Source organism: Lotus japonicus, chromosome 2, assembly GCF_012489685.1.
Source record: "Lotus japonicus ecotype B-129 chromosome 2, LjGifu_v1.2".
NCBI lineage: Eukaryota > Viridiplantae > Streptophyta > Magnoliopsida > Fabales > Fabaceae > Lotus > Lotus japonicus.
Genome location: NC_080042.1, coordinates 63,025,018 through 63,051,403, shown reverse-complemented (window position 1 = coordinate 63,051,403; position 26,386 = coordinate 63,025,018). Strand labels below are relative to the sequence as shown.

The following is a 26,386-nucleotide window of genomic DNA, read 5'->3' as shown; positions in this document are numbered from 1 at the left end:
AACTTTAGTTAAGGAGTAATATGCCATTTTGTAATACCTATTTTACATTTAGATTGAATGTGTTAATGCTAAAATTTCAAAATAAATTGGTTTAGGGAACAAACACATGTGTTAAGAGGAGATAAAAAAGGGTTTGAGAAGTTATTTTGAAGTTCAAGTCATGAAGTGGTATCAACGACTAAATTTGAAAAGTGTTTGTATAGAGAAGTTTCAAACTCGAATCCGAAAAATGTCAAACTTAAGTTTCAAGCCAACTCGAGTTCATACCCATGAAACTCACAGGCCAAGGGCTAGGGTTTGAGGAACTCTTAAGGCTTATCCAAGCACAAAGATGACCTTAATGTCAAAGTCCAAGTTTTTCAAATCAAGTCAAGGTAATAAGGCTCAAGATTTTGAGGGTCACTATTGCTGGATTCAAGTTGTTGCCAAATTATTTTGTTAATTAGGGGTGGGTATCTTGTAATTTTCCTTGGAATTTATCTTTGACTTTAGGTAAGGGTACTCTTTTTCCTTCACTAGGTTTTTCCAAGGGGGTTTTTCCTAGTAAGGTTTTAATGAGGCATTTTCCCTAAAGTCTTTTTCCTTGGAGAGGGTGGGTTTCTTAGGCCGAAGGTAACTTGTCACTGAAATTACTATGTATTTTGCTGTTTTTTCTCTCTTCTTTCTCTCTTATATTGGGTTGAAGTACCCATTATCCTTCACTTCAATATAATTCTTATTGCTTACCGAAAAAAAATAGGGCTCAAGATTGTTTGAGGTCACATCCTATTCAAAGGACATGCTCCCACATTCAGAGCATTAACCCACGATCAAAAGTACTCAAAAAGGCTAAGTGTGACACCCGGGGCTGACGAGGGCGGGGAGTGATCGCCGGTGCAGTGAGGCACGGACAAGGAGCGGCTCCTAGCAGGCTTCTAGGCGGAGGGTCACAGGAATGAGCCGATCTCACACCCGAACAAGAGGTATTCCGAGACTGTGTAGGGATGGACTATACAGTTGAGGAGAGCATAAAAGATTTGATTGGTACTACTCATGACAACAAGTTGCAACTTCTTTTCGGGAGCCCAACTGATAAGAACTTCATGGTTAAGTGTGCTTGCCTTGGAGCAATATCGTGATGGGTGACCTCCTGGGAAGTTTTCCCGGGAAGTGCGCGAGTGAGGACAAAGCGCACTGAAAAGACTCGTGTTGTTACCGTGAGGCCAGTCGTCAGATCAGGATGTTACAAGTGGTATCAGAGCTTCCGAGACTGTGTAGGGATGGACTATACAGTTGAGGAGGGCATAAAAGATTTGATTGGTACTACTCATGACAACAAGTTGCAACTTCTTTTCGGGAGCCCAACTGATAAGAACTTCATGGTTAAGTGTGCTTGCCTTGGAGCAATATCGTGATGGGTGACCTCCTGGGAAGTTTTCCCGGAAAGTGCGCGAGTGAGGACAAAGCGCACTGAAAAGACTATTTAAGAGTTTGAATGAGCCTAATATAAAACCAACAATTAGCTAGAGTACTATACAGTCCCTTACTCCCTTTTGCTAAATTAGTGGACAAAAGAAATCTTTTCTGATTTGTAGCAATAAGGTCCCAACGTGCATAATATTTTTATATATTATTACTTTAGGTAACCGTAATAAATTGCAAGGTTTTATTATGTAAATTATTTTTAGTTTATATAATTCTTATATGATGGTAATAATTTTAAATTTAGAATGTGAATGGCTAATTAGTGTTAATTTTTTATATTTTTTAATAAAGACCGAGTCAAACGGTTCAACCAGTGACCCAGTGGTTGAATCAGTGACCCATTGACCCAGTGCCCTGACCGAGTCAATGACCGGTCCGAGTCTGATAACACTGGTTGTAGGGAAGGATTACGTTGTTTTGATTTGGGTGGGGTATCATTTTAGATACTGTCTTAGTTTCCTTTCTTCTGCTGGGTGGGGTTTTGCTTTTTAGATTCTGTCTTAGCTGTTTTTATTTACTTTGGTTTGTCTTATTTCTTTTTTGTATTAAGGGTTGGAGTACCCCTTGTACTCCCTTTTAATGCATTATTTGGCTTATAAAAAAAAAAACTCAGATGAAGTTAGTTTGTTGCATCTCTGTTAAATGCAGTATTGGAACGCATCTTTGACTAAGTGTGTAACTCAAATTGGTTAATTTCGATTGCAGTTTGTTATTTATGTGGTTGGATATCTTGCATTTGCAGCTGACAACTACCTCAAAGTCATTTTGGATGCTGATCATCAATTGCTGACTCTATTACTGATTTAACTGTCATCATGGATACTGATCAATTGCCTTGGTCAAAGAGGGCATTGTTCCTCAATTTATCCTTACTTTGAAGGAACCCTCATTGTCATTAAGTTGCTTCTTGTATGCTATCAACATCAATTATTGGCCTAAATGAACAATGACTATGTTGAACACTAATAAGTCGGCCTTCATAATGGTAGAATGATGTTGTTACCACAAAAAAACAAAACAAACTATGAGCTTGTCATAGTTTCATAGTGGTTAAATTGATGATTGTTCAGAGCACTTATATTTGAACCATTGTGAAAGCAACGGCATTGAGTCTTGTATCATGAATGGATTCTGAGGTCAAGGAATTTGTAGCAGAAAATTCAATGTAGATGAGAGGAATGTGAATTTAGAAGCCAAGGTATGGAAGCATGATAACGGCTAAAGGTTAATGGTGGAGGAGGGGTGAAGTCCGTTTCACTCAGATGAAGTTAATTTGTTGCTTCTCTGTTAAATGTTATTGGAAGTTTGGAACGCATGATAACAGTTTTGCAAGCATAAGCATGCTCATTATCTATGTTATTGAAACTTCGAGTGATAACGTTTCTTTATTGCACATGAAGTAAGTTTCGGTTATTTTGATTTTAAGATGTGAACATTATTTACAGATAGACAACCAATGAAAGTCATCAATGATTCAATCCTAGAGAGTAATTAAACTTGTAGAAAATCATGCCCTTCCGGATGAACCAAAGAGACGCATCTTTTCTGCAGCCACAGCTTGCATGGCTTCCTTTGCAGAAGCCATAACTTGAACTAGATCTTTCTTGGGAGTAATGAGGGAGTCCATGTATGCCTTCCTTACTTCAGTGTTGACATTGAACTTTCTAACACCAAGATTTATGCATTCCTGTCAGAAATGAATCAAGAAGCTCAAAATAGGTTATATAGCACTATAAACTGGAAAAACTACCAGAGTTCATTTCATTGTCATTCACAAATAAATGTTATTAAGTGTAACCTCCAAAATCTGTGATGTATTGCAACTGCATCCTGAGCTTGATGCTCATAACATGTAAAATTACTTTGACAAACATAAAATTAACTTCCAAAACCTGTGTAAAACTGTACCTTAACAAGTTCTTCGCCCAAACCTGATGCGCCATGTAGCACTAGAAAAACTCCTTTCTTCTGGCTCAAATCATGCAGCTCCTAAACATTGTAGAATGTCAAAATCACACTAAGGATATGGATAAGGCTCCTATAAAGTTAGCTTGTCTCTGAAATGAGCAAGTGAGATTATATCTATCTCTTGATTTAATGTAAAAACACCCTTTACTTTGTCATTTTACAAATGTGTTTACATTAGATGAGCTTCTTCCCCAGAAATGGGTAAAATGACTATCCATTTGGAAACATTAGGTACCCGCCCTTCCCCAACTTATTTTAAGAAAAAAATAAGGAAGACTTGACCTAGATAATAAAGCTGCTTCAACAAAAACCAATTATATTGAAAGGCAATTCAGTATCACGAAACCTGTAAGGATGTTATTCCACAAATACAGATTCAAATGCACATTGGACTACCCATATTGAAGAGAAGATCAATTTATAGAACATATGAGTAATCAAGTTCATCTCATACACACTTCAGAAATGGGAAACACAATTTGTTATATCTGTCATTTTCTTTGTTTAACTAGGGGCACTTCTGCTTAAGGGTTAAATAAGGAACTATAGGCATTTTCTTCTTTTAGCAAGGAAGGAATTTTATTACATAAAAAAGAGAAACACATCTAGGGAGGAACAGGAAAGATTCCTCCCAAATGTAAGAACTAAAATAAAGAAGAGCCGAAGAGGCTGAAAAATGCAAATAAGGTGTCCAAAATTTCATCATGCTAGCATGGTTTTTGCGATTTCCCAACAATTTTAGCATAAAATTTCAGCTAGATCTTCAGATCTTGAACTTTTTTTATATAACTATATGAATAAATGATTAAAGAATATAAGTAGTGATTTAATATCACCTTAAGCAAATCAAGTCTGAGTTTTGGACCACTTGCTGGGTACTTTCCATGCACATTACCGATACACACTGCCAAAGCATCTATGCCAGTTTCATCAATGAATTTTTGTGCCTGGAAATTAATGAGACCAACATTAATAAAATTAGCAATGACAAGTATAGCAGGCATGTTTGAGTTTTTATTATAGATGGGATAGCAACCATATTAACATCTGTTAGCTTGGCTTCATATTCTTCGACTGTCAAATCATCTTCTGTCCCTGACAATCTTCCTAGCTCGGCTTCTACCAACATATCTTTTGAGTGAGCCAATAATGATATAAACTTTGTATATGCAGCATTTTCATTGAAAGAAAGATTTGAACCATCGACCATCACCGAACTGAATCCCTGAAATCGTAGCATTTACATATACAGTTTTAATTTAAAGTATGGAGATAATAAATAAAAAACTAACCACAAATGCAAATTGCATCATCTTTGGAACGGAGATAGAAATTTTTCTAAAGTATAATTACTATGCAAGTAGATACAAAAAATTACCAGCTCAAGAGCTTCCACAAGATCTTGCTTTGAAGTTCCATGATCAAAGTGAACAGTAATGGGAACCTGCTACATATTTGCATGTATAAGCAGTAAAATTTAACGATACTCAAACTAGTGTTTACCTAAGCCTAAATAAAGACATGTGTTTCTACTTTCAAACACATGTACTATTTACCAGATACTTAGAAATATACCTGCTGTATTAGCCTAAAAATAAACACAGGAATTTGAATATGTTCTGCATTAGAGATGTTTTTATCATGCTTGTTTATACCTTCTCCAAAAAAATTAAATAGACGTGGATGAAAACTTTCAGCTCTAGGGATCCATAAAGGAACTCTTCTTAAAATCTCAAAAGGTGCTGAGTTGGAATCCCATTCTAACTAAAGATTCTAGTGGTTTTCAGAAATGACTCTTCCCTTTAATTTAAACACGGAATTAATTTAATGATAAAAGGTATGGTTTTCTGAAACTAGTTTTTTTGACCCATCATCAAAATCCAAATAAAAATTATATAAAAAATACAAAGTCAATTTTGATATTTTCAAGATAAAAAGTTCAATATTGAATTTCAGAGATAAACTTTTTTTTCTGTTCTATCAAGCATACCCTTTCCCGATCATGACAATACTTTGCATTCATACTTTTATTCTGATTTCCGTTTACTTCAAAAAGAAATTCCACTTACACTGGCTTGCTCTGCAGCAGAAATGCAACAAGCAACCAAGGGAACTCCTCCTTGCTTCAAGGCGGCGGGATGGATCTGAAAGAATGCAGGTAATTCAGAAGTAGTTTAGAGGAACCGAGTTTTAATAATCGAAAATGAATTTTGACTCATCTAAATAAGCCATATTTAACATGATGAACATGTTAGAAATTCAAGTGCAAGTTTTAAGTCTCAGCTTAAAACTGGGCAAAACAAAAAAATAAAATAAAGAGAACAGACGCATATGCTTAATATCTTAAGGTTCTAAGTGAATATATTATGTCATGTTCGCTCTTATGATCTTTTTAACCCCTCGCATTTGGGCTCCCCCAAACCATACATATGGAGCCATGTTGTGGGACACTGGGACCTTTTGGCTTTTTATAGAGATCCCCCCATGTTCCATTGCACTGTAAGTTTGAAGTCCTTGGTTGGTTAGAAATGGGCTAAATGAAGATCATACAAAGAGATAAAAACCCCATATATCTATGGGTGTTGCTTTTTGCACACCCCTAAAATATTATATACACAACCCGTTTCTTTTTTTTAAACAACTCCAAAAATACCCTTGAAATAGAAATTCCCTGTGGGTATCAAGGATTAAACTGTAGCCCATTTATAGATGCTCTGACACCATTTTATATTGTCCAGTATCTCGACTGTTTAAGCTGTTAGCTAAAACTAGTTTTATACCTAATAGAGTTTGTGCTTAATGTTATATGTTTCTCAGGAAAGTATTATCATGTTAATAAGAAACATATAACATTAAGCACAAACTTCAGGAAATTAATATTTGATTAGGATTTTGTGATTTCCATATGATTTTATTATCCTTAGGTTATAAATACGCTATAGCTCATTATGAGCCTTACATTATTCAGCCTTTTTTTAGATAATTATACAACATTGATATATTCTTTTCCTCAAAAGAGTAAGTGAAACACTGAAACCCTAGTCAGAAGAGTACTCAAGGTTAACTGTTCTGGTAAAAGAAGCTCTGTAGTTATTATGTTCTACATTATCCTTATTAACAGGCTTAGAACTCTTGATTTACAATTAGTTTTCTCTGCCTTTTCTCACTTTCCCCCAACTTTTTAGTGCTATCACGTTATTTTACTTGTGTTCTTAATAATGAAAAGGAATACATACATATCAGTAGATTCAACTGATTGCTTCTCACCTGTAGTATGGCAGGACTCTGCTCTTCCTCTGCAGCAGAAACAACAGCCTCAACCCCTTCCAAATTATAGACATTAAATGCTCCAACAGCATATCCACCCTTTTCTGCATTCTTTATGCAAAACAAAAAATGTATTCAAGGAAATTCAGCTGCAAAACATTGAACTTGACTAAACTTACTTTAAGAATATCTTTTGTTGATGAAAGTCTGATAGGACAAGTCCAAGACTTCACCACTTCTGCCAATGCTTTGCTGTCGCCAACATTACCTACCAAAGGCAGATTATCTTTTATAGGTAAAGATGAAATATATTGAAGAATGAAGAAAGATACAGACTTCAAGGCAGAAGACACTCAGATTTAGTCAGAAACTTTTACCAGGGAAGACAATGTAAGGAACTCCAGGATGTCTACTTTCAGGGCCTAATTGCCACAAGGGAATACCAGCAAGTGCTTGTCCGACAATCTTGGCGCATCTTGCACCAAGGGCTTTAGTAGCAAGGTCTGATGATGTAATACCACCCTAGAAAAGGTACTATTTGTCAGTGTTTGACTAAATCTTGGGACATAGCCAAAAAGGAATTGTATGTAGTCGGGTTTTATGGCCCCAAACTATGAATCTGATTAAGATAAACATGCATGAAATTATTTTATATACGTTTAAACTTATTAAAAGGAGGCAAGATGGATGAGAAAGTGTTTTATACATGAGGAGTAACAAATTAAACTGTAAAGTGTTTTGAATAAGTTTCTTGCATTCTTATGCACGAACAGTGAACACTCAGGTCAACTTGTTCTTGTGTCCCCATAAAAAACTTCATGAATTTATTGATCAACAACATATTTCTCACTTGATGGTGCATAGCTAACAACACGATCTTGATTTGAAGAGCGCCTTGGTGATCGACCCAAAAAGGTGTAAATATTGTGACTATGCTGGTATTTGTAAATAAAATAGTGCCCATATAAACTAGTGGCAATTTTTCAAAAAAATGTAAGGTCAATAGGACAAAGGAGGTATCATATTTTCCATATCATAATGCAAGTTCACTGAGTCATTTAGAGTACCTTTGCAATTATATAGCGAGGTTTTGTTGTTATTCTTTTCATTATTTCCACCAGCGCAGAACTCACTTTAAAGTTAATATCCAAACTCTCAGAGGCAGCTGCAAAGTTGAAAATAAACCAGAAGATAAGAATGAAGAACATAAAATTATCTCCCCATTTAAATGCACTACTGTATTTTGAATGGTCATAAGAAGGACATTGGTTAGAGCTGACCTTGAAAGCTAAAACAATTCTAATATCAAAGTCTAACCAAGCAAGATGTAGAGAGAGAATGAACAAAAGAGAGAAAAACAAACTTTTTCCAGTTATGAGATTTCGACTAGTCACTATAAGAGTGTCTTTATGAGCTTTAAGATATACATCTGCCAATTCAGCTGTTCTACTGATTTCCTCCTCCTGCTCCTCAATAGATCTCATTGCAACTTTTTCAACAGATACCTATAACAATGAAATCCTAATCAGACCAGCAGATGAAATTTGAAAGAAAAATTACTATATTGCATTAGGCATATGTTTAGTTAAAGATAGCTAGAGTGATTATTTTGGTAAACAGTTGTTAGTTAGTTGATGTAAGACAGTTATAATCTGTAACGGATTCTGAATTCTGATAGAAGCTTCACAACCTACATAAGGCTAGGATAAAAAATTAACAAAGAAAATGATGAAGAGAAATTTTGGATGGTGATCACCTCAATGCTTCTTAAGAACTGACCACATTGTAGTTTAAGCTCTTCAACCTGGGTTTATAAGCATGAGACAAGATGAGAAAATGAGTATGCTTGGGAGATTTGATTTCAATCACTTAATTTCATTCTTTACCTGCTTTGTTGTTTTTGGAACATATGATCCCACAACTATCAAACCACCATTTCTTTCTCTAACTATTCCTATATCCTTTGGCAATACTGGAGGCTTGGAGATGATTCCAATCCGGGCAGAAACAAAACTAGCAGCAGCGCGACACAAGAAACGTTTTCCCATCAATTCTGCCTGTTAACAAGATAAAACAGTGCAAGGAGAACATTTACGTCAGTAACATAACAAGCAAAATGGGCAAAAAAAAGGGCACAAAAGAGAAGAAAGAAGTTTACCCTGATCATTCCAAGTGCAAATACAGCCATGTCTCTTTCACTAGCTGCGTTAACTACACATATTGATCCCTGTTTAATACAATAGGCAAGATCGAAGTAAGTGGATCGAATAGAACTACTTATTCATTCATGATATCTTACCTATAAAAAGTAATGCCACGTGTTCTTAGACACGAAAGAGCATTAACTATATCTAATTATATACCTTCTGCAAACTGCATAGATGTTGACAAACTGCATCTGGCCCCCCTTTCCTCAAAAGGTGGATTGAAATAGATACAACACTACTTGCAAGAATTCGGCCATTTGTCTTCTCCTCTACCCACTATATTTTGTGAAGAGCATCTCAGAAAATAATTAGTCTTATGAGTAATATGTAAATATAAATTACATTGATAAAGTAAAAAAGGGGATAAAAAAAATTACATCACGTAGATTTGAAGATTTATAGCCAAAGGCAGCATCTTTGGCAAACTCTGTGTCCCCAGCAGGAACAAGCCTGCAGACAAAAAGTTGAAGAAGCAGGATTATAACTTTGTACATTCATAATTCCTTATAGCTAGATCATGAATGGAAAACATACGTATCAGAATCAGAAACAAAATGTATATCTTCAATAGTGTAACGGCCTCCTTGAAGAAAAAAGGGACAAATTATCCATGCATCCATTTCACCCAATACTGAAATGACAGCATCTGGTTCCTGTGCACAACAGTCATGTCATTTTGCAATTGAAACATGAGTCTCAATATCATTGAGTAAAATATACTTATTATATTAAACATGTCATCCTTGCCTCTGGAAAATGACCACGCAAAGTTGAATCTCCCCTCAAAACTACTGTGTAATCAATGCTGTCAACAGATTTTGCTGCACTGTCTAGATTTTTGCAAATCTCTTTTATCAATATACTAGCCTGTCAGATACCAAATGTAAATAATTAACTTCATTGAACTCAATATTACTGATCTTTGAAATATCCAATTGCTTGAAATCTGGTTGGGAGAAAGGTTATATCCATCTGGTTGCTTTTGAAGTACTTTATGGGATGGCACATAGATATCGAGCTGCAACTATTACAGCTCAAGACGTTATTCAGCTCAAATCTTGCATGTCAATAATTAAGACACATTTTCTTTCTACATTAGTAGCATGCTTTTCCATTTACAGAGCAATAATAGGACCCAGTGTGGCGCTTTGTAAACCATATGCATGCCCTATTTTATCTTAGAATAAAATTCTATATTTTTTACCCATGATCGTAAATGGATTTCCTAGAAAAAATAGATCATATTAGCAATATTTTTTCCTTTTTAAACTAAATAAAAATTTCATTATTGGTGCATGTGGGTTATAAGATCTTTACCTTCTCAGAACTCAGTGACCTGGAGTTTGTCAAAATGAAAAAGCATTTTGGACTTTTTCTAAATTGCTCTACCAGTGAATCAATAGTCCTGCAGAAGAACATGTCCAATTGATAACAAATTCAGATTTTTCTTCCAGAAGATCTTAAAGTTAATAGAGAAAGTGACTATAAAATAGCTCAAATAGAAATACCAGAGGTTTGGTAGATTTGAAAAATAGGTGAAAAACTGAAAAATCTTTTACTCAAGTGTACAAAGGTATTGACATAATATACACGAATCCGTTAGCTACTTTCCTAAATTAAATGAGGTACTATAGGTGTGAAATAATAATAATTCCAAAACGGAATTTGGTTTGCCAGTATTTTATGAGATATTATTGACAGTAGCATTAATTCTGCCAAGCACTCACAAATGGCAAGAAAATTATTTACACTTACCATTCAGTTAAAACTTCAATATCATGAACAGTTTGTGTTCCTGTTGGATCATCATCTAGAACAACCAAAGTTTTTGAATTGCTTTCTATTTCCCTTTGTATATCAAGAACGTGATCTTGGGGCCACTCAGGTGGAAGAGAATGCAACACAACATCTTTCTTAAGAGCCCGCAGTTTTCCTTCAACTCTAACACCAGTTAGTGTCTCATAAACCTGTAAAAAAGTTTCCAGATCCTTCTGAACTACTTCAGTCAAGATTTCTACCATACTATTACACAAATTTAGATCATATGTAAATAGATTTGCAGAGTCTTAAGATAGGGGGGGGGGGTAGTAGATAACATTAGGATGTTTCTTATTCTTTTGACAAACCAGAATATGGTGAACAGATCGACCAAAGAGTCATACTTCAATGAATTGCTGAGGATGGCAGTGCATAAAATTGATATTTTAAAAACCTAAATGGCATTCTCATTTGATTCCATGATATCAAAAATAACAAAATATAATATTCTAGAGGTTCTGTCAACCAACATTAGTTGCTCATACCTTTACCACACCAGCATCATCTTTCCGTCCCCAACCAGCAGCTGAACCTGTACAACAATATTACAGGTTTGAACAAGCATTTCTCCTTGCAATTTTAAGAAAGTCCATATTTACATCATTTATGATAGGGCAATATGCCTTTGTTTGATTCATGTAGCGACCTTCAACAAATTGAAAAAAACTTTGATAGTTGCTGAAAACGATATAGCTAACTTCTATCAGTTACATGTTTTCCTTTTTGGTCACTACAACTACATGAGCATTTAACTTGAGGTCTCCAGCAAGCTATTCAAGATGTTAGACATGAACTTAAATAGGGAAATTATGCGTTGTATAGTAGTCCTATAATTTCCATTCTCCAGATGTCAGCGTGATATGGATGTTTTAAGATCCCATATCAATAAAAAATATGGCAAGAGTAGAGTTATAAAGGCTTAGAAATCCTCACTTCATGAGCTAGATTTTGGAGTAAGGATAAGCAAGTCTGCCCAAATTCAAGACAAACTAATTACCAATAGCTCATTCCTAGTGGCTTAGTAATTACACATCAGAGTAGAGGTATCCTTCAGCATATTGAGATGCATCATGCATCATATGCAGAAAGGCCTCCACATGGTGTCTAACCGTTTGAGATACCAGATCTAATTTTTAGTAACATGAGGGTCATTTCAAAATAAGACCATGAATAATGCATGCACCACCCTTCGTCTATCAGATGGACGAGCCCATTTTTAATCCTCTTTTCCTTCTTCCCTGTAACTTATTAATGTGATTAGAAATAAGACTTACTCCTATCCCTTGCCCCCACCCCAAAATAGAACCGTAGCTTTATCCCCCCCCCCCCCATCAATTAAATTCCAATAGGAATGACCAAGTTGAGTGAAGAACATAAGAATGTATATTGCATAAAAAATAAAAGTAATACACAGCACCTGACAGATACAGTTGGTGAGCAATAGTCGATAGGTGCAGTGGAACTTTCAAAGAAGATGATTCACGAGTAACAATTCCCTATATATGAAAATAGACATTAAAAAATAAAATTAAGATGTTACTCAACTGAAGTGTCCCCTGATGCCCTTGCTAAACATAAAGAGGAAAAGAATAGATTCATTCTGACCAGGTCCTTAACAAAGATATCAAGTGCTGAATAAGGTGTGTAATCATTGTTTAGCATGTGTGGGACACGATTTTCAAACATCCTGCAATATAAGACATCTCTTAACATAAGAATTAAGAAGTACCTATTCTATTAAAACCTATGATTGTGTTTCTGCATAAAAGAAGAATGTAATGAAGAGAGAAAAAAGACAAAGGACAACTAGAGAAAGAGAAGGAAATGAACAGCAATCGGTGACTGAATGTCCTTTGAAATAGCCAAGAGGAGAGCTCTAAAACAAAGCCATAAACATATTCATAACTTCAAAAATTGATTATTAGGAATGTAAACACCTACTGAAAAAAAAACTACCAAGAAGAAACTCGTAAGTGATTTTTCCTGCTTCTTATTTTCCTTATTTGGCCAGGGGAAGGGGAGAGGAGTAAGTGATAACTTCATGGAAGAGACATACCAGGATGTTCCACCACTAACTGTAATAAAATCAAACAGCAGTCTAGTATTCAAACCCAATCGTGCTGCAAATGCCATTGCCTCAGCAGCTGATGCAATATGAACTCCGGCAAGCAGTTGGTTAACCATCTTTACACCACTAGAGAACAAAATAGACCAAAATATGTTATTGTACTTGTCCATTAATTTGAAATATTGTTATCACATTCAATCAACTTGACTTTCACCTTCAATCAGAATTTATATTGCATTACTTGTTTCATACATATGGAAAGAAGTATTAGTACTATTAGTGAAAGGATAAACATGGATAAATAATTGTTGACTTATAAATTAAACAATACCTCCCAGAACCACAGCCACCTTTGATAACATAAAGCTTTTCGCTCAAGGCTGATTATAAATAAAGAATTTAACATGAAACAACTAGAAAGTTATTTCTGAAATCTCTGTAAACACAGAATTAAAAATAATATGATTCACTTCTATGCAAAGGTAATTTACCTGATAACACTAAACCAGCACTCTTAAGAGCATCATCAGTTCCTGAAGCCATTATCTGAGAAACATACATGACTTAAGTTGTTCAGTTTACAAAATTTAAAGAACCGTTTAAATAAAAGCCAAAGATGTATTTCACACCGTAAGATCTCCCATTGAGGCCCTCATAACACCTCCAGAAACAGGGGCATCCACAAACTTTAAATTCTTTCCTTCATCTGCGTTATTTTTATGTCAATGGTTACACAACTGCATCCTTCACTAAAGGCATAAAAGCATGGTGTAGAATAAGTTCTGAAAAAGCATTCAAGATGAATAAATAATATTCCTTACAAACATCATCAATGTAAATATGATCCAGGTTCAAATAAGGGAATCCATAGATAGCTTTAATATATCAACTATAACATGTTCAAATCCTAGTCATCGAAAAATTCTAAAATTAAAGTGGATTATGCACATTTAAACTAATATTATAACACTTGTTCTTATGAATTGGAGATAATTGATGGGGAAACACACACAAACTGCCTTAAGCATTACAGTTAAAATCCTAGCCAAGTACGTAAAACCGTGTGTTGAGATATCTATTAGGATATAGTTTGTTAAGATAATTCTATTAGGATATAGTTCAATAGGATTAGATTTTCTAAGATGTTATTTTTTGATGATAAATTAGGATACGATAAGATTTTATTGTATAGAATTTTTTCTTTAGACTTAATAGTTGACTAGGAAACATCTATCGATAATCTAGTCTATAAATATTGTACTTCAGAGTCAATCATCATCAACCAGTTATCAGACAATTATTCAAAATAGTTCCAGTTTCAAAGACCGTGTTAAGATATAGACACTACATACAACTGCAGTAAAAGAGATGAGAAGTGTCTAATGTCCAGCCAGAGTTTAAATCTGAGTAGTAATAAAACAAACTTCTGTATGTTGTCATACCCATAGAGGGATGATGAAAGCAGCCTATTTCCATTCATTTTTAACTCACATGGCTCTTCACAGTAGGCATAAGTGGAAGTTGACATATTTTGGTTATTGGAAATTCAAGCCTACTGGAAGTATTCAGACTAAAATCATAACAAAGAAAGTATATTGTCAAACAACCAATTATCCCAAAAGCTTGAGCTTTTGGGTAAGGGCCACATGAATGGTTTTATATTATATTCTAACGTACATCCATAATTTTTTCAAGCATAACATATTTGCTTAAGATTTTGAAGGAAAAATATACTTTGATGACTATCAAATTGCATTTACTTATCTACTTTGTATGACACTACTAACACATAAGATAACTTTCATCTCAAATAGATTTTCTAAAACGCCACATCCTGTCATGTTACTTAGCCAGAAACTTTTACCCAATGAATTATGCTAGTTTTCAAATAGGCTAATCAACCTTCTCAACTAGTTTTCCACTACTTGCATGAGAAACGAATAACACATTAAAATTCTAAACACAGTATGACAGTAGCAAATTCACAATCCTGAAATTCAGTTTGCACTTGCATAAAAGAGGAAAGGAAGAAAGAAATTCTGAAATGTAATACAGATTAAATAACCATATCACTGGAGTGGTAACATACTATGCAATCTGCGCTCTAGCTGACTCACATATGCTGGAGAAACAGTAGAAGAAAGAACAATTGATGCTCCAGGAGGAAGAACTACATAATGCCGAAAGAAGGATCAGTGCAGTTAAAATATATATAATAACATGGGTAATTAAGATACTAATGCACACCTGAAACTGCACCATGTTCTCCATATAAAGCGTTCTCTGCTTGAGCTTCGTTGGCAACCATGATTATCAGAACATCAACATCTGGAAGCAATAATATGTGAATAGTGTTAGCGATACGGATTATGTTAAGAGTTAGGGTTAGAAGTAGAGTCAATGGGTCAAACCCATATGTACTTTAAGTACGTACTTTGTATTACAAGTTGTTCTACTATAAACCTAATATTATATATATGAAGGAAACTGCCCCTAGCAGTATATCCCATTACAATATCTCATTCTCTCTCTCTATCCTCCATGTCTCTCTCTTAGTTTTTGTCTTTTTTACATGGTATTGAGAGCCTAGGTTCGAAACATGCCTAGGTCTGCCGTCTCTCTAAAAAAAAAGTGAAACAGAAATATTTTCTTCCAACCACTTGAGAAAGGGCCGACCAAGGTTTTAATTGTCAAACTGTGAAAAGTTACTACAATTTATTTTTGGAAGACTGATAATTTGAATCGCATCTATGCTTTGTTGTAGCAGATATTTCGCCCGAAACAGGATAAGCGTAAGTTGATGGATTATTTCTTGGAATTCAAGAAATATATTGAGGAGATGACTTCTCTTCGGACTTGCAAGAGAAAAGAGGAGCCCAGCAGAAGAAATTGATAGCATTGAGCTCGTTATCTAGCCTTGATTAGGAGCATGAGGTGGTCAGGTCTCAGATTTTGTCGAGCACGCCGGTGGATACTCTCACCGATGTTTTCTCCTGGGTCATGCAGTCGTCCTCTTCTGAGAAACCCAAACCTGCTCCAGATGTTGATACTTTCGATCGCACTGCTTTAGCGGCCCATTAAGGCTTTCGTGGCGAAAATGGTGGAGGCTGAGGAAGTCGTGGTGGTGCTAGAGGTCGTGGTGGACATTCCGGCCATACAATGCTAGAGTTTTGGAGAATTGGGTCATTACAGGAACCGATGTCCCAATTCTCAACAGCACCAGCAACATTTCCAGAAGTCTCTCTCTCTCTCTCTAATAGGTATGTATAATCTTTTTGGGCATATAGTATATAGTAGTATCAATTTACCTTTACTCACTTCTGCAGGAGAATTTCCAACCAAGCCACCAGCATTTGCAAATCGAACTAGAGTTGGTTCATACACCTAGATGTAAAAAAAAATTAAGGATTTATAAAGATTCTCATAGCGGTCATTTCAAATTTCAACCATGATATTCAATAAATAGTTTGATCTGAACTGTACATCCAGATTCCAGACCATACGTAGATGGCGAACCATTTGCATGCATAAAAGAATATCAGAAATATCAACATAAACGAAATAGAAAACAAAAGTAAATAGACAAAGAGCGGATGCAGATACACTTGTTCAAACCTGATGTATATGAAATTAACCTTAATTCATGTTGTATCATCTTAATTTATGGGGAGACTGCACCTAGGTGTGTATCCCATTACAGTATCCCTCTATTCTCTCTCTCTCTCTCTCTCTCTCTCTCTCTCTCACACACACACACACACACACACAGAGCCATTTCTCTTTCTGCAATTAAGAATCAAGATAAAATACTAGTTCGTTATTTTAATTCAAATCCCTAACAAGCATATAAAAATGAAATAAACTGCAAATATAACTCATGCATAAGCTTCTAAGTGCATACTTATAATTGGATCTGACTTTTAATTTTCTAGTTCCTGATAGAAAACAGAATTTTCCAGTGGAAACCAATGCTATTGATAATAAGGACAAATTTGACAGTTTCCAACTCACTATTATGATGATACTATTATACAAAATCAAAGAAAATTTTCCGTTTGTTTAATGCAATAACTTAAGATTTAAAGGGAAGAAATTACATCATAACCAACAACACAGAAATTTGATTTCACCAAATGAGTTGCCATGCCAAATCCCATAGCTCCAAGGCCAATAAAACCAATGCGTCTCACAGTCTTAGAATCAGTAGTGAATTCAGATGCCAGTTGTTCAGGGTTATATGCATCTGCAGTTGCAGCATCTGAAATTTTCACCCCATAAACCTTTTCCCAAACCTGATATGAAAATGATGAAGAAAAAAACGAATGTTAAGAAAAAGACAGTACAGCTTCTGAAAACAACTTCTAATTGAATCTGCTCAAATAGATGTATATGAAATAAACCTTAATTAATGCTGGATCATCATCATCATTATAACAAACATGTGAAACCCCTGAAAATGAATTTTCTTAACTGCATGAGCTGCAAATGGTTTTTTTTTTTAACTTGACAGAAAATGTGCTATATAGTAAACTGAATTCTGTACCGTGAATAAGTTGTTGATGAGTAGCAGCCAACAGTGGAAGTGGAAAAGTTAGTGACTTGGCCATATCCAAAATGATTTCCTACAATAAAGCAAATTCTGTTTCCATCGTGAAATGTTTGGAAATGAACAACAACAACAACAACAACAACAACAACAACAACAACAACAACAGCAACAGCAACAAGAACTGAAAGCAGCGCTTTGTACACATTCAAAGTTGCTGTAAGGCAAACAAAACGTCAATTTTGAAAATAAGAGTCAGATTGATACAGTGTTGTGATTCTCTTCCAACTAAAAAGTAATCCGTGATTAGACCAACATAGAAGAGAATTTTGAGGCACTAAGTTTATATTAAAAAATAAAATAAATTTCACAGTAATTGTCAACAATCTACCCAAGAGTTAAACTATTACATGGAGGCCTAGGAATTGTTCACACATTACATCATTAGCACATCCTCCATACATTAAAAGCATGTATAAAGCACAGACAATTACTGAAACTTTGTGTTAAAACTATAATTGAATTAGAAGAATGGACACAGTTAGGAAAGGATTGAACTCCTTGCCACTTGGTCATTAAGGCTCTAATTCCATCTCAATCAGTCATCTCAAAAGATTAAGCTGTAAGGTGGAGGCTCAAGAATGGTAAACATCTCTAACAGTAAAAATCAGTAATTCAACTCCAAAACCCTTTGTGTACGTTAAACTATGCTTAAAGATTGTTTATTGTTGAGATATTTGTTAGGAACATAGGATATAGTTTGTTGAGACATTATGAGAAGATAAGGATAATTGTGGGACATGTTATGCAATGAAAAGATTAGTTATGGAAGGTATTATCATGTTATCGTATACTAGATAGGATTAACTTTGTAGATAATGTTTGAGATAGACTAGGAAACCTATTTTGAGACTTGAGATGGACTAGACACTTATCAATATATTGTACTTCTTAGTCATGTGTAATACATATCAATCAGAAACTAATATTCTTTTCAGCTATATTACTTTTAACTTGGTATCAGAGCTCCCAATCTCAGGGGGAATTGCTTCTGCGACTTATCCCTAGTCACCTTCATTGTGGACCTGGAACTTTTGTCACCTTCATTGCGACCTATCGAGGGCTGCCTTCATTAAGGTCTTGGAACTTTTGTCACTTGCATTGTGACCTATCGAGTGTCCAGGCCAGCTCACTGACGTTGACTGTCAGCTGCTTTCACTGCAGCCTACGAATTTTTGTCACCTTCGGTGCGACTTGGAAGTATGGAATTCTAATGTGGGGCGGTTTATAAGGTCTTGGGCTCTCAAACTACAACAACTAACTTTTGTGGTATGGTTCTCCCAAGGTTCTTATCATATTTAAGAGTTCAACAAGTAAAAAGAATAAGGAAATCGTTCACGTTTTAGTGCCCTGTTAATTTTGGGATCTTCTAATTTTGGTGCCAATTTTGGTTTTAAGTTTAATTTGAAGTTCTTACAATTTGAATCTTGAACAATCTCAATCCAGTCAAACTTTCAATTGCTCAAGCAAAATTTGAACTAATGAGCTCGTACTTAACAATCCAATCCCTATTGACAATACTTTTTGTTACTACGATAGAGATTTGGTATCACTTAAGCTATTAGGTGAAAGCATAAGAATTGTTTCATATCTAACAGAGTTTCCATTTGAAAATTTTTGTCCTTGTGAGGTCAGCAAAAGAGAAATTAAGTCTACATCTGAAGTCTCCAAAAGTAGTGCAAAAGGGTTGTCAAATCAAATAATAGCTTACTATTTCAATGTTGATATAACCATTGGACAAGCAAAAATACAGTGATAATATATGAATATTTAATTGCTTCTGTTCTATATTGATCTTACCAACTCCTTAGCAAAACTGTTTAGAATTTGATGTTTAACCTCTCCCTTTAACAACAGAGGAATATTGTTCTTGAATATCCTGCAAAATGAATGAAACGGTCAGCACCTTCCAAAAAGAATGAGTCAGGATCAATAAGAAAATATCTATACTAAATTGAAGACAGCACATTTTAATAGTCAGCATTCAGTAGGTGCAAAAACCAGAACATTTGGGTTTATAGATGACAAAGATCATTTGGGATCAAAGCAGGCCTCCTTTTTCAATATTTTTTGTTATATTTAAGTCTGCCTCCCTGCTTTCTGAAGAGTATGTATGTGTGAAAGGATTTTTTTTATTGTACAGTTAGCGGTTTCATACTAATTAAGAACGTACCACGAATTTCCAGCAGCATTGGAAATTATATCATAGATTATCCATGGATGAATTCCAGCTTTTGCACCAAGAGAGACTGCCTCCACTGAAGCAATGAAATGAATTCCTTCCAGCATCTCAGCAACCATTTTAACCTTGCTGCAATAAAAAAGGTGATAAAATGAATAAATTTAATACACCAATAAAACACAGCAGCCTATAATAGTAACTTTTCTCTGTTGAGATAGACAATATAAAGAAGCTTAGGATTATTATCTAAGTGAATCATGAAGTGTGTAATTTTGCAATTCATGGAGGGGGAAATGTAACCTACAAGGCATGGTCAAATAGAACTGTTGCATTTAAAGAATTTTATATGAAGATAAAATTAGGTTTAGCAAGAGCCAAACGGAAGTGAACCTGCCGCCACCAACTTCACCCTCAAAAGTGAAAAGCTTTTCACACATAGCTGTCAACAAAAAAAAACACTTAATTAATAAAAAATCAGAGACACTTTTCTTCATGACATGAGTACTGTATAACTAAGCAGATTCGAAACTTTACCTGAAAGAATAGGCTGTACTCTTGCAATGGCATCTGATCTTCCAGATGATGCAATCTAAGTTGTTCAAGCAGCAATAGTCAATGCAAGATATACTAGCTAAGTAGTTAATAGAAAGCAGGAATTTTATTCTTAGTTTACAACTTAGCAAGAAATTATAAATATAATAACAATAAGACAATAACTTACAGTGACTTTTCCAACCAAAGCATCAGACCTCCCATAAGAGACATAAGCGTCAACGACATAAGCTATCTCATGAATTTCTACAAGATAAATAAACATAAGAGACTATTACTTTTGAGCAGTAATGCCCTATCACTAACTTCCCTAAAATACAAAAGTTTGAAGACATTATCCCAGAATATATGTCCCTTAAGTTTGCAAGTGATATTGTTAATATAGATGACAGAAAATACTAGTAACTACAATTGTAATTGGCACTTGTACCTCGAGCAAGAGGGGAGGGAATAATACCCCCCGGAAAAAAAAAAAAAAACTTACTTTGTCCTTTTGGTATTAAGTGAAGATTAAATAGCAAAAATAGAACATAAGTTCCAACTAACCAGATGGTCCCCTTACTATGACTAACTCAAATCAGAGGAAATTTCTCGGCATTCTGAACATTATAGCTGTCCAAGGAAACCATAATGAAAACACAAAAGATTTTTTTTTTCTTTTGAAAACACAAAAGATAAAAAATACAAGACAAGCATCACATAGAACAATACCACCAGCTAAAGCAGTGGGCCGTTGGAAAATTGAAGGAAAAATATTTGGACAACCATGAATGAAATAAATTAATTCTGAAAAAGTAATATTTTCTAAGGAATTTTAATTTGGGCCAGTAAAGTTGCTAATGGTGCATTTCATGTTACAAAAAATCCAAATTTTCTAAGAAAAAAAAAACTTGTCCAGTTTTTACATATTCTGCATAATCATAATTACTTAGATGCCAGTACAATGTAGAAAGGAAAATAGGCAACAGTCTTGTATAACTCAGCAAATTTATATTAGATAATATAGTGCATGGGCTAAGGAAAACCATATATCTATATTGTCATCCAGGTATTTACCCTGCCCTAAAACATGTTATACATACATTTGAAACCAGAAACCACCATTTAAGGTTTATTCAAATTGGGAAAGGTAGAGATTCCAAGAAAATGAGGAGTGGGAGAGCTAGAGAAAACAGGGAGAGGAATCTGAGATGTGATCTCAACCAGTATTCTATTATGTAGAAGCTATCTCTAAACTGATACATCATATTGATGAAAAAAAACAGGCGATAGCTTCATATCCTCATATGACCGACTAACGCGACAACTAAAAGGATCAAGGGGTCAATCCTATCATCTGAATTTGGGATAATAAGCCAGATTTGTTAACTCCTTCTACAAAGAAATCAATCATCTTATCAAGCCAAAAATATAGAAGGCATCTTTTACCTTCAAGATCCTTCTCCAGTTTTTGTAAAACTGATGGTGATATGGTTGAACGAAGAATAAGGACTGTATCTGGCTTTAGACCTGCATATTCAAAAAATTATTTTTACATGAACCAAGCTCCTTGAATATAAATTATGTATAATGTCAAAAGGCTCTATAGAGACCTTTCAAAGCACCCTCGTCACCAAAAATCAGATCATTAATTTGATCCACATGAGATATTAGGACAACTAAAGCTGCTACACCTGCACATGAGAAAAATGTGTACATATATAAGCATTAGGGAGTCCATGTAACTGTAAATTGTACAGCACATGGCTTAGATGACACCAATAGAACAGAAACAATCTCCCAATCATTGTTTTTGGAGAGGACAACACCTGTTATTATTAATTTAGAGAGAAAACTAACTCTACCTGAATTATGAAAACTGTCGATTCAAGATAGAGATTCAGTTACATGAGGGTCTATATATATAGACCTACAGAATACATGAAGAGTCTCTTAGAAGACTCCTAATGAGAACTACTAGATCTACTCTAATAGTTATAATAGTAATAATTAATCTAAGAATTATCTTTCTCTAAATGAAGTTTGGTTTGTGAACTGCAAATTCAAGTGAAATAATGAAATGTTGAGCTACAAGTAACTTGAAATATGGCAAAGCAGACCATTTTCAATACAAGATGTTCACCATAACTTTGTTATCTTACAGTATGACTTCATGTATTCTGTCACAATTTCAGAAGTATGACTTCTTTGATGCATGCCAGATATAGAGTGAGCCTGCTTTAGCTTTGCAGTTCAACAAAACTTGAGAGGCAAATTTTCCATAAGATTCTTTTTATGAAACCATATTAAGTAGTAGTTGTATTTTAAAGCATTCAATTCGAATTCAATGTACATATTTAGTTTCAAGTCAAACAGTAAGATATAAGCATCTTGTCCACTGATAAATAGGAAATTCTCCAACCTGTCCATGCATCCAAGCTTCAGCTTTTGTTGGTTATGGCCACAAGTTAATTATTATTATTTTTTCTACAGTATAAATGTTTTAGCCTATGATTGATAACAGGTGCTTCCCCAATCCTTCGAAAAATAGTTATCAATATCAAAATTCAGCTCATATCCAACAAATAAGTCTAAGTACACAAATTTTAAACTTGAATACACCAATTTTAACTCAATTTAAATGGGGTACTGCAACAAACCAGAGCAATGATTATCAGGCCGTGTAAACATTAGTTTATGAAATGGTGAACCATATAGCTAAAATATCAATCACCTCTCCCTGCTTCCAAAGGGCTTGCGCACCTAGTTCCTCCAAGCTTCACGAGTTCTTCTAAGATGGGATCACCTATCTACCAATTGAACATATTATAAGTAAATACAAAATTGCTGCAAATAAAAAAGTATAAAATTATAGAAGAGGCGGAATCAAAGGGGAGGGGAGGAAATAATTATGAGATGCCTAATCTATTTTATTTTTGTCCTTGCATGTATTAACCTGATTTTGATACGGTCGCGGATCCTCCCGACAAAATGACTTTTTCAGGAATCGATCTTATCACCTCACCCTTACAGATCTAACTTGTTTACCACTAGACCAACACCTTGTTGATGAGTTGCCTAATCTATTGACCCAAGAGGTAAATATCCCTAATTTTGATAGTCGTTCTTATATTTAGACTTTTTTTTTGGTACATCGGAAAGATAAATTGCACCCACCAGGGATTGATCCCTGGACCTCCCTCACCCCAACCTATATGTCTTCTAGCTCTTATTTACATGTTAATAACTATATATTTTTTGTTGCACTTAGGAAATAAGCTAATATCTATTTAATATTTATTTATTTTAAAATGATTATTCAAATAAAATATTTGAATTTATATCAAAGCATATATAATCTTAAAAATTGTGATATTGATTTTTAGAATTTAATTCTTAATTTAATATTTTTATTAAAATGAATGAGATAATATAATAATTTAAATTATGAATAAATTAAATAAATAAAATTGATAATGTGGAGGGCTTAAAGCCCTAAATAAAATAAAATTTTATTTTAAAAATTAAGAAACACTTTTTTGAAATTTCTTATAAAATTTTGAATGATCCTTAATTTAAAATAAAAGAGTAGTAAGATAATCAAACTATCTATTAAAAGAGTAGTAAGAAAATCCCTTAAGGAATCAAACTATCTATTATTAACAGTACTACACATTCTTGATAATGACAAAACTTAATTAAAATGAAATAAATGAACTATAAATAATAATATAAAGTTATAAACTAGATTTACTCGTCCCTAAATAATAGTTCAAGTGGTAAAAGCTATGGGACATATGAGTTGGGGTGAGGGTCAATCTTTGGAGGTGCAATTTCTCTAAAAAAAAATCAATTTACACGTATTAATCATTTTGAAACAAATTTTCTTTTTTTTTTTTTGAAACGAAATTAATCAAATATAAGAAATGAAATGAAATATAAAGTGAGATAAGTTGGGTTGTTAAACATTTCTATTTCTATTTGTTAAAAGGTACTATATTTAATGGAAAAACTGGAAATGCATTTTGATGAAAAGATAATAACAACACCAGAGTCCCTGTCAGCAAATAAAGGAAAACATGCAGCACACGACACGGGTAACTGTAGCTGGCATTATTCTAATTCTAATTCTAATTCTAATTCTAATCAAGAAAAAAATGGAACCTCGAAAGCTTGAACAGCGTAGCCATGGCGAACGAGCAACGACGCCATCTGCAATCCCAATTCATCCAAACCAACGAAACCGACGACTTTCCGAGACTCCATTGCAGCAATTTCAACACTGAATCAACAACTCACAACTCTGCAATTTATACAAACACAGAATCAGAAGATCAAAAATTGAGGAAGATGGGGAAAGGGTATAGAGTTAAGAAGGGAAAGAGGGAAGAAATTACGCTTTCTGATTGTTTCTCTGCAAATACTTCTTGTCTTTTCCCCTTCAATATAAATATATATGAATCATCACAAACTCGCGTCGTGTGTCACACTCAAGTTATTGCACGCTGTCTCTTTTCAAATAAAAATTTTTATTTTATGTCAAAAAAAAAAATTGCACGATATTTTCCAACTTTAAAATGATTTTCGAAAATAATTACGAGATACGTAGAAAAAGATGATAAATAAGTTATTATATTCAATATTTCATGTGTGAGAGAGACGGTCTATAGTCTATACATTCTTGAGTATAAGTCACTCCTTATAAGGAATATCAATACAATTGTGTGAAGTTTTATCTCACTACATTCATTAACTTAACCGATATTTTATCCAATTAGAATTGTAAAGTCGCAAAGGTAACTCTTGAGTTTTGTGATAAACTTATCAACACTAGTACTTTTAGTGACCAATTTCATCGATCACTTTACATTTTTAATCAAATATATTTTTAGTTACTTATATTTATCTGTTTGTAATTCAAACATGTAATTGCTCTTTTAAAAAATACATACTAAAGTAGGTTATAATCCATTGCTAACTATTTAAGCGGAAAACATTTGCATTTTATTAGGACTATTTTGTTAAGTAATATTATTTTCAAGCATAAAACTCAAGTTGAGAAGAAAATTAACTATGTATAATTTGAATCAACCATTTTTTTATGAAAAGTGGTAGAGTTTGGAGAGGCACCACCACTCCTGCTAAATATTTGCTGATGGCATACTGAGGATTTTCAACAATTAGAAATTATCTTCTCTATTACTTATATGGAGATCAGTAGATGTCCACTCCAGTGACGTGTTAGTGTTAGTACGCCAAGAGATCTCGTTAAATAGAAATGTCAACTAAGTTGATATTTTTGTTTGCACGAATCCACCTCCTTAGAAGTTAGCTCAAACCCGAATCCCTTTATAAGTATGCCATTGCCAACTCATGTTGACGAATCAACCACATGTGATATCATATATCCCTTTATTTGACTACAATAATAGTAATTTCCTTAGACACATTAATCATCGTTGATTGACAATGAAATATGATGAAATGATCCTATCTTTTATGATGCTGAGTCTTTCTTTTTTTCATTTTTTGAACGTATGATGCTGAGTCATATCCAAGTCATGCATACTCACGAAATCAGTTTCTATTTGTCTATCTACTGATCCAAAATATAGAAACTCATCAATTAGGATTGAGACAGTTGGTGGTAAAAACATTAGATAATTTATATATGATATTAATAAGAGTTCATACATTAACTATCACTGTACAAAAAATAAGACAGAAATTTTATTCTACTCCATCTACTGTTTTACTTGTTATATATTCATAAATCTACATTTTTTTTATATCTATTATATTCAGAGTACCTGAACTAGTCCAATAAAATAACATATTCGAGCAAGTTAATTCTATGTGTGTGACCCTATAAAGATATCTCTTACATATTTAAGGTGCAATATTTAAATATATTTCTTACTAGTGCATATACTAACAGTTGTCGTGGTTGAAGATAAAAGGGAACAAAATTGATTTGAGAGACATTGATGGGTTGATATTGGCTAGTGATGGTTGCGGTTCAGGTTGTTGGAGACTAGGTTCTATTGGTCAATAATTGCTTCCCGCCGGTTCTTAGTGAATTCTATGTAGGGGAGAATGGGGCGGTGGTGGGAAGGGTGCAACAGTAAGAAAAGATAAGTGTATATCCTACATGGAAGCCAACATGTAATATTCTACCTGTTCCACTAAAGAACCGAGGTTCTAAACTCATGTTAAACCCAAACTTTTACATACTGTTTGGTTCAAATGAGGGGAGGGGAGGGGAGGGATTTTAA

The 26,386-nt window shown here is 34.2% G+C and overlaps 1 protein-coding gene across 1 annotated transcript; it reads right to left on the bottom strand.

Annotated features, from left to right (window-relative positions):
• Nucleotides 1-2,836: 2,836 nt before the first annotated feature.
• Nucleotides 2,837-24,659, bottom strand: LOC130738779 (uncharacterized). Its single transcript, XM_057590931.1, has 43 exons — nucleotides 24,509-24,659; nucleotides 24,276-24,414; nucleotides 22,846-22,921; nucleotides 21,725-21,805; nucleotides 21,561-21,641; nucleotides 20,302-20,378; nucleotides 20,115-20,169; nucleotides 19,971-20,019; nucleotides 19,572-19,709; nucleotides 19,199-19,277; nucleotides 17,336-17,414; nucleotides 17,193-17,242; nucleotides 16,890-17,084; nucleotides 16,101-16,176; nucleotides 15,040-15,120; nucleotides 14,882-14,962; nucleotides 13,422-13,498; nucleotides 13,284-13,338; nucleotides 13,124-13,172; nucleotides 12,781-12,918; nucleotides 12,330-12,411; nucleotides 12,142-12,220; nucleotides 11,210-11,256; nucleotides 10,662-10,873; nucleotides 10,224-10,311; nucleotides 9,654-9,773; nucleotides 9,441-9,559; nucleotides 9,284-9,356; nucleotides 9,063-9,182; nucleotides 8,858-8,926; nucleotides 8,586-8,756; nucleotides 8,456-8,503; nucleotides 8,063-8,204; nucleotides 7,767-7,864; nucleotides 7,077-7,221; nucleotides 6,879-6,967; nucleotides 6,700-6,810; nucleotides 5,502-5,576; nucleotides 4,811-4,876; nucleotides 4,469-4,657; nucleotides 4,269-4,379; nucleotides 3,373-3,453; nucleotides 2,837-3,151 (listed from the first exon to the last, which is right to left on the bottom strand). The coding sequence occupies exons 2-43, from the start codon at nucleotides 24,375-24,377 to the stop codon at nucleotides 2,972-2,974; spliced, it is 4,134 nt and encodes a 1,377-aa protein (XP_057446914.1). The 5' UTR covers nucleotides 24,378-24,414; nucleotides 24,509-24,659; the 3' UTR covers nucleotides 2,837-2,971.
• Nucleotides 24,660-26,386: the final 1,727 nt, after the last annotated feature.

Coding starts and splice junctions, on each gene's coding strand:
- LOC130738779 (XM_057590931.1), bottom strand. CDS start 24,377: ATGGAGTCTCGGAAAGTCGTCGGTTTCGTTGGTTTGGATGAATTGGGA. Junction 9,357..9,440: donor TTTGTTTCTGATTCTGATAC/GTATGTTTTCCA, acceptor TTTTGTCTGCAG/GCTTGTTCCTGCTGGGGACA. Junction 8,504..8,585: donor TTCCAAAAACAACAAAGCAG/GTAAAGAATGAA, acceptor TTATAAACCCAG/GTTGAAGAGCTTAAACTACA.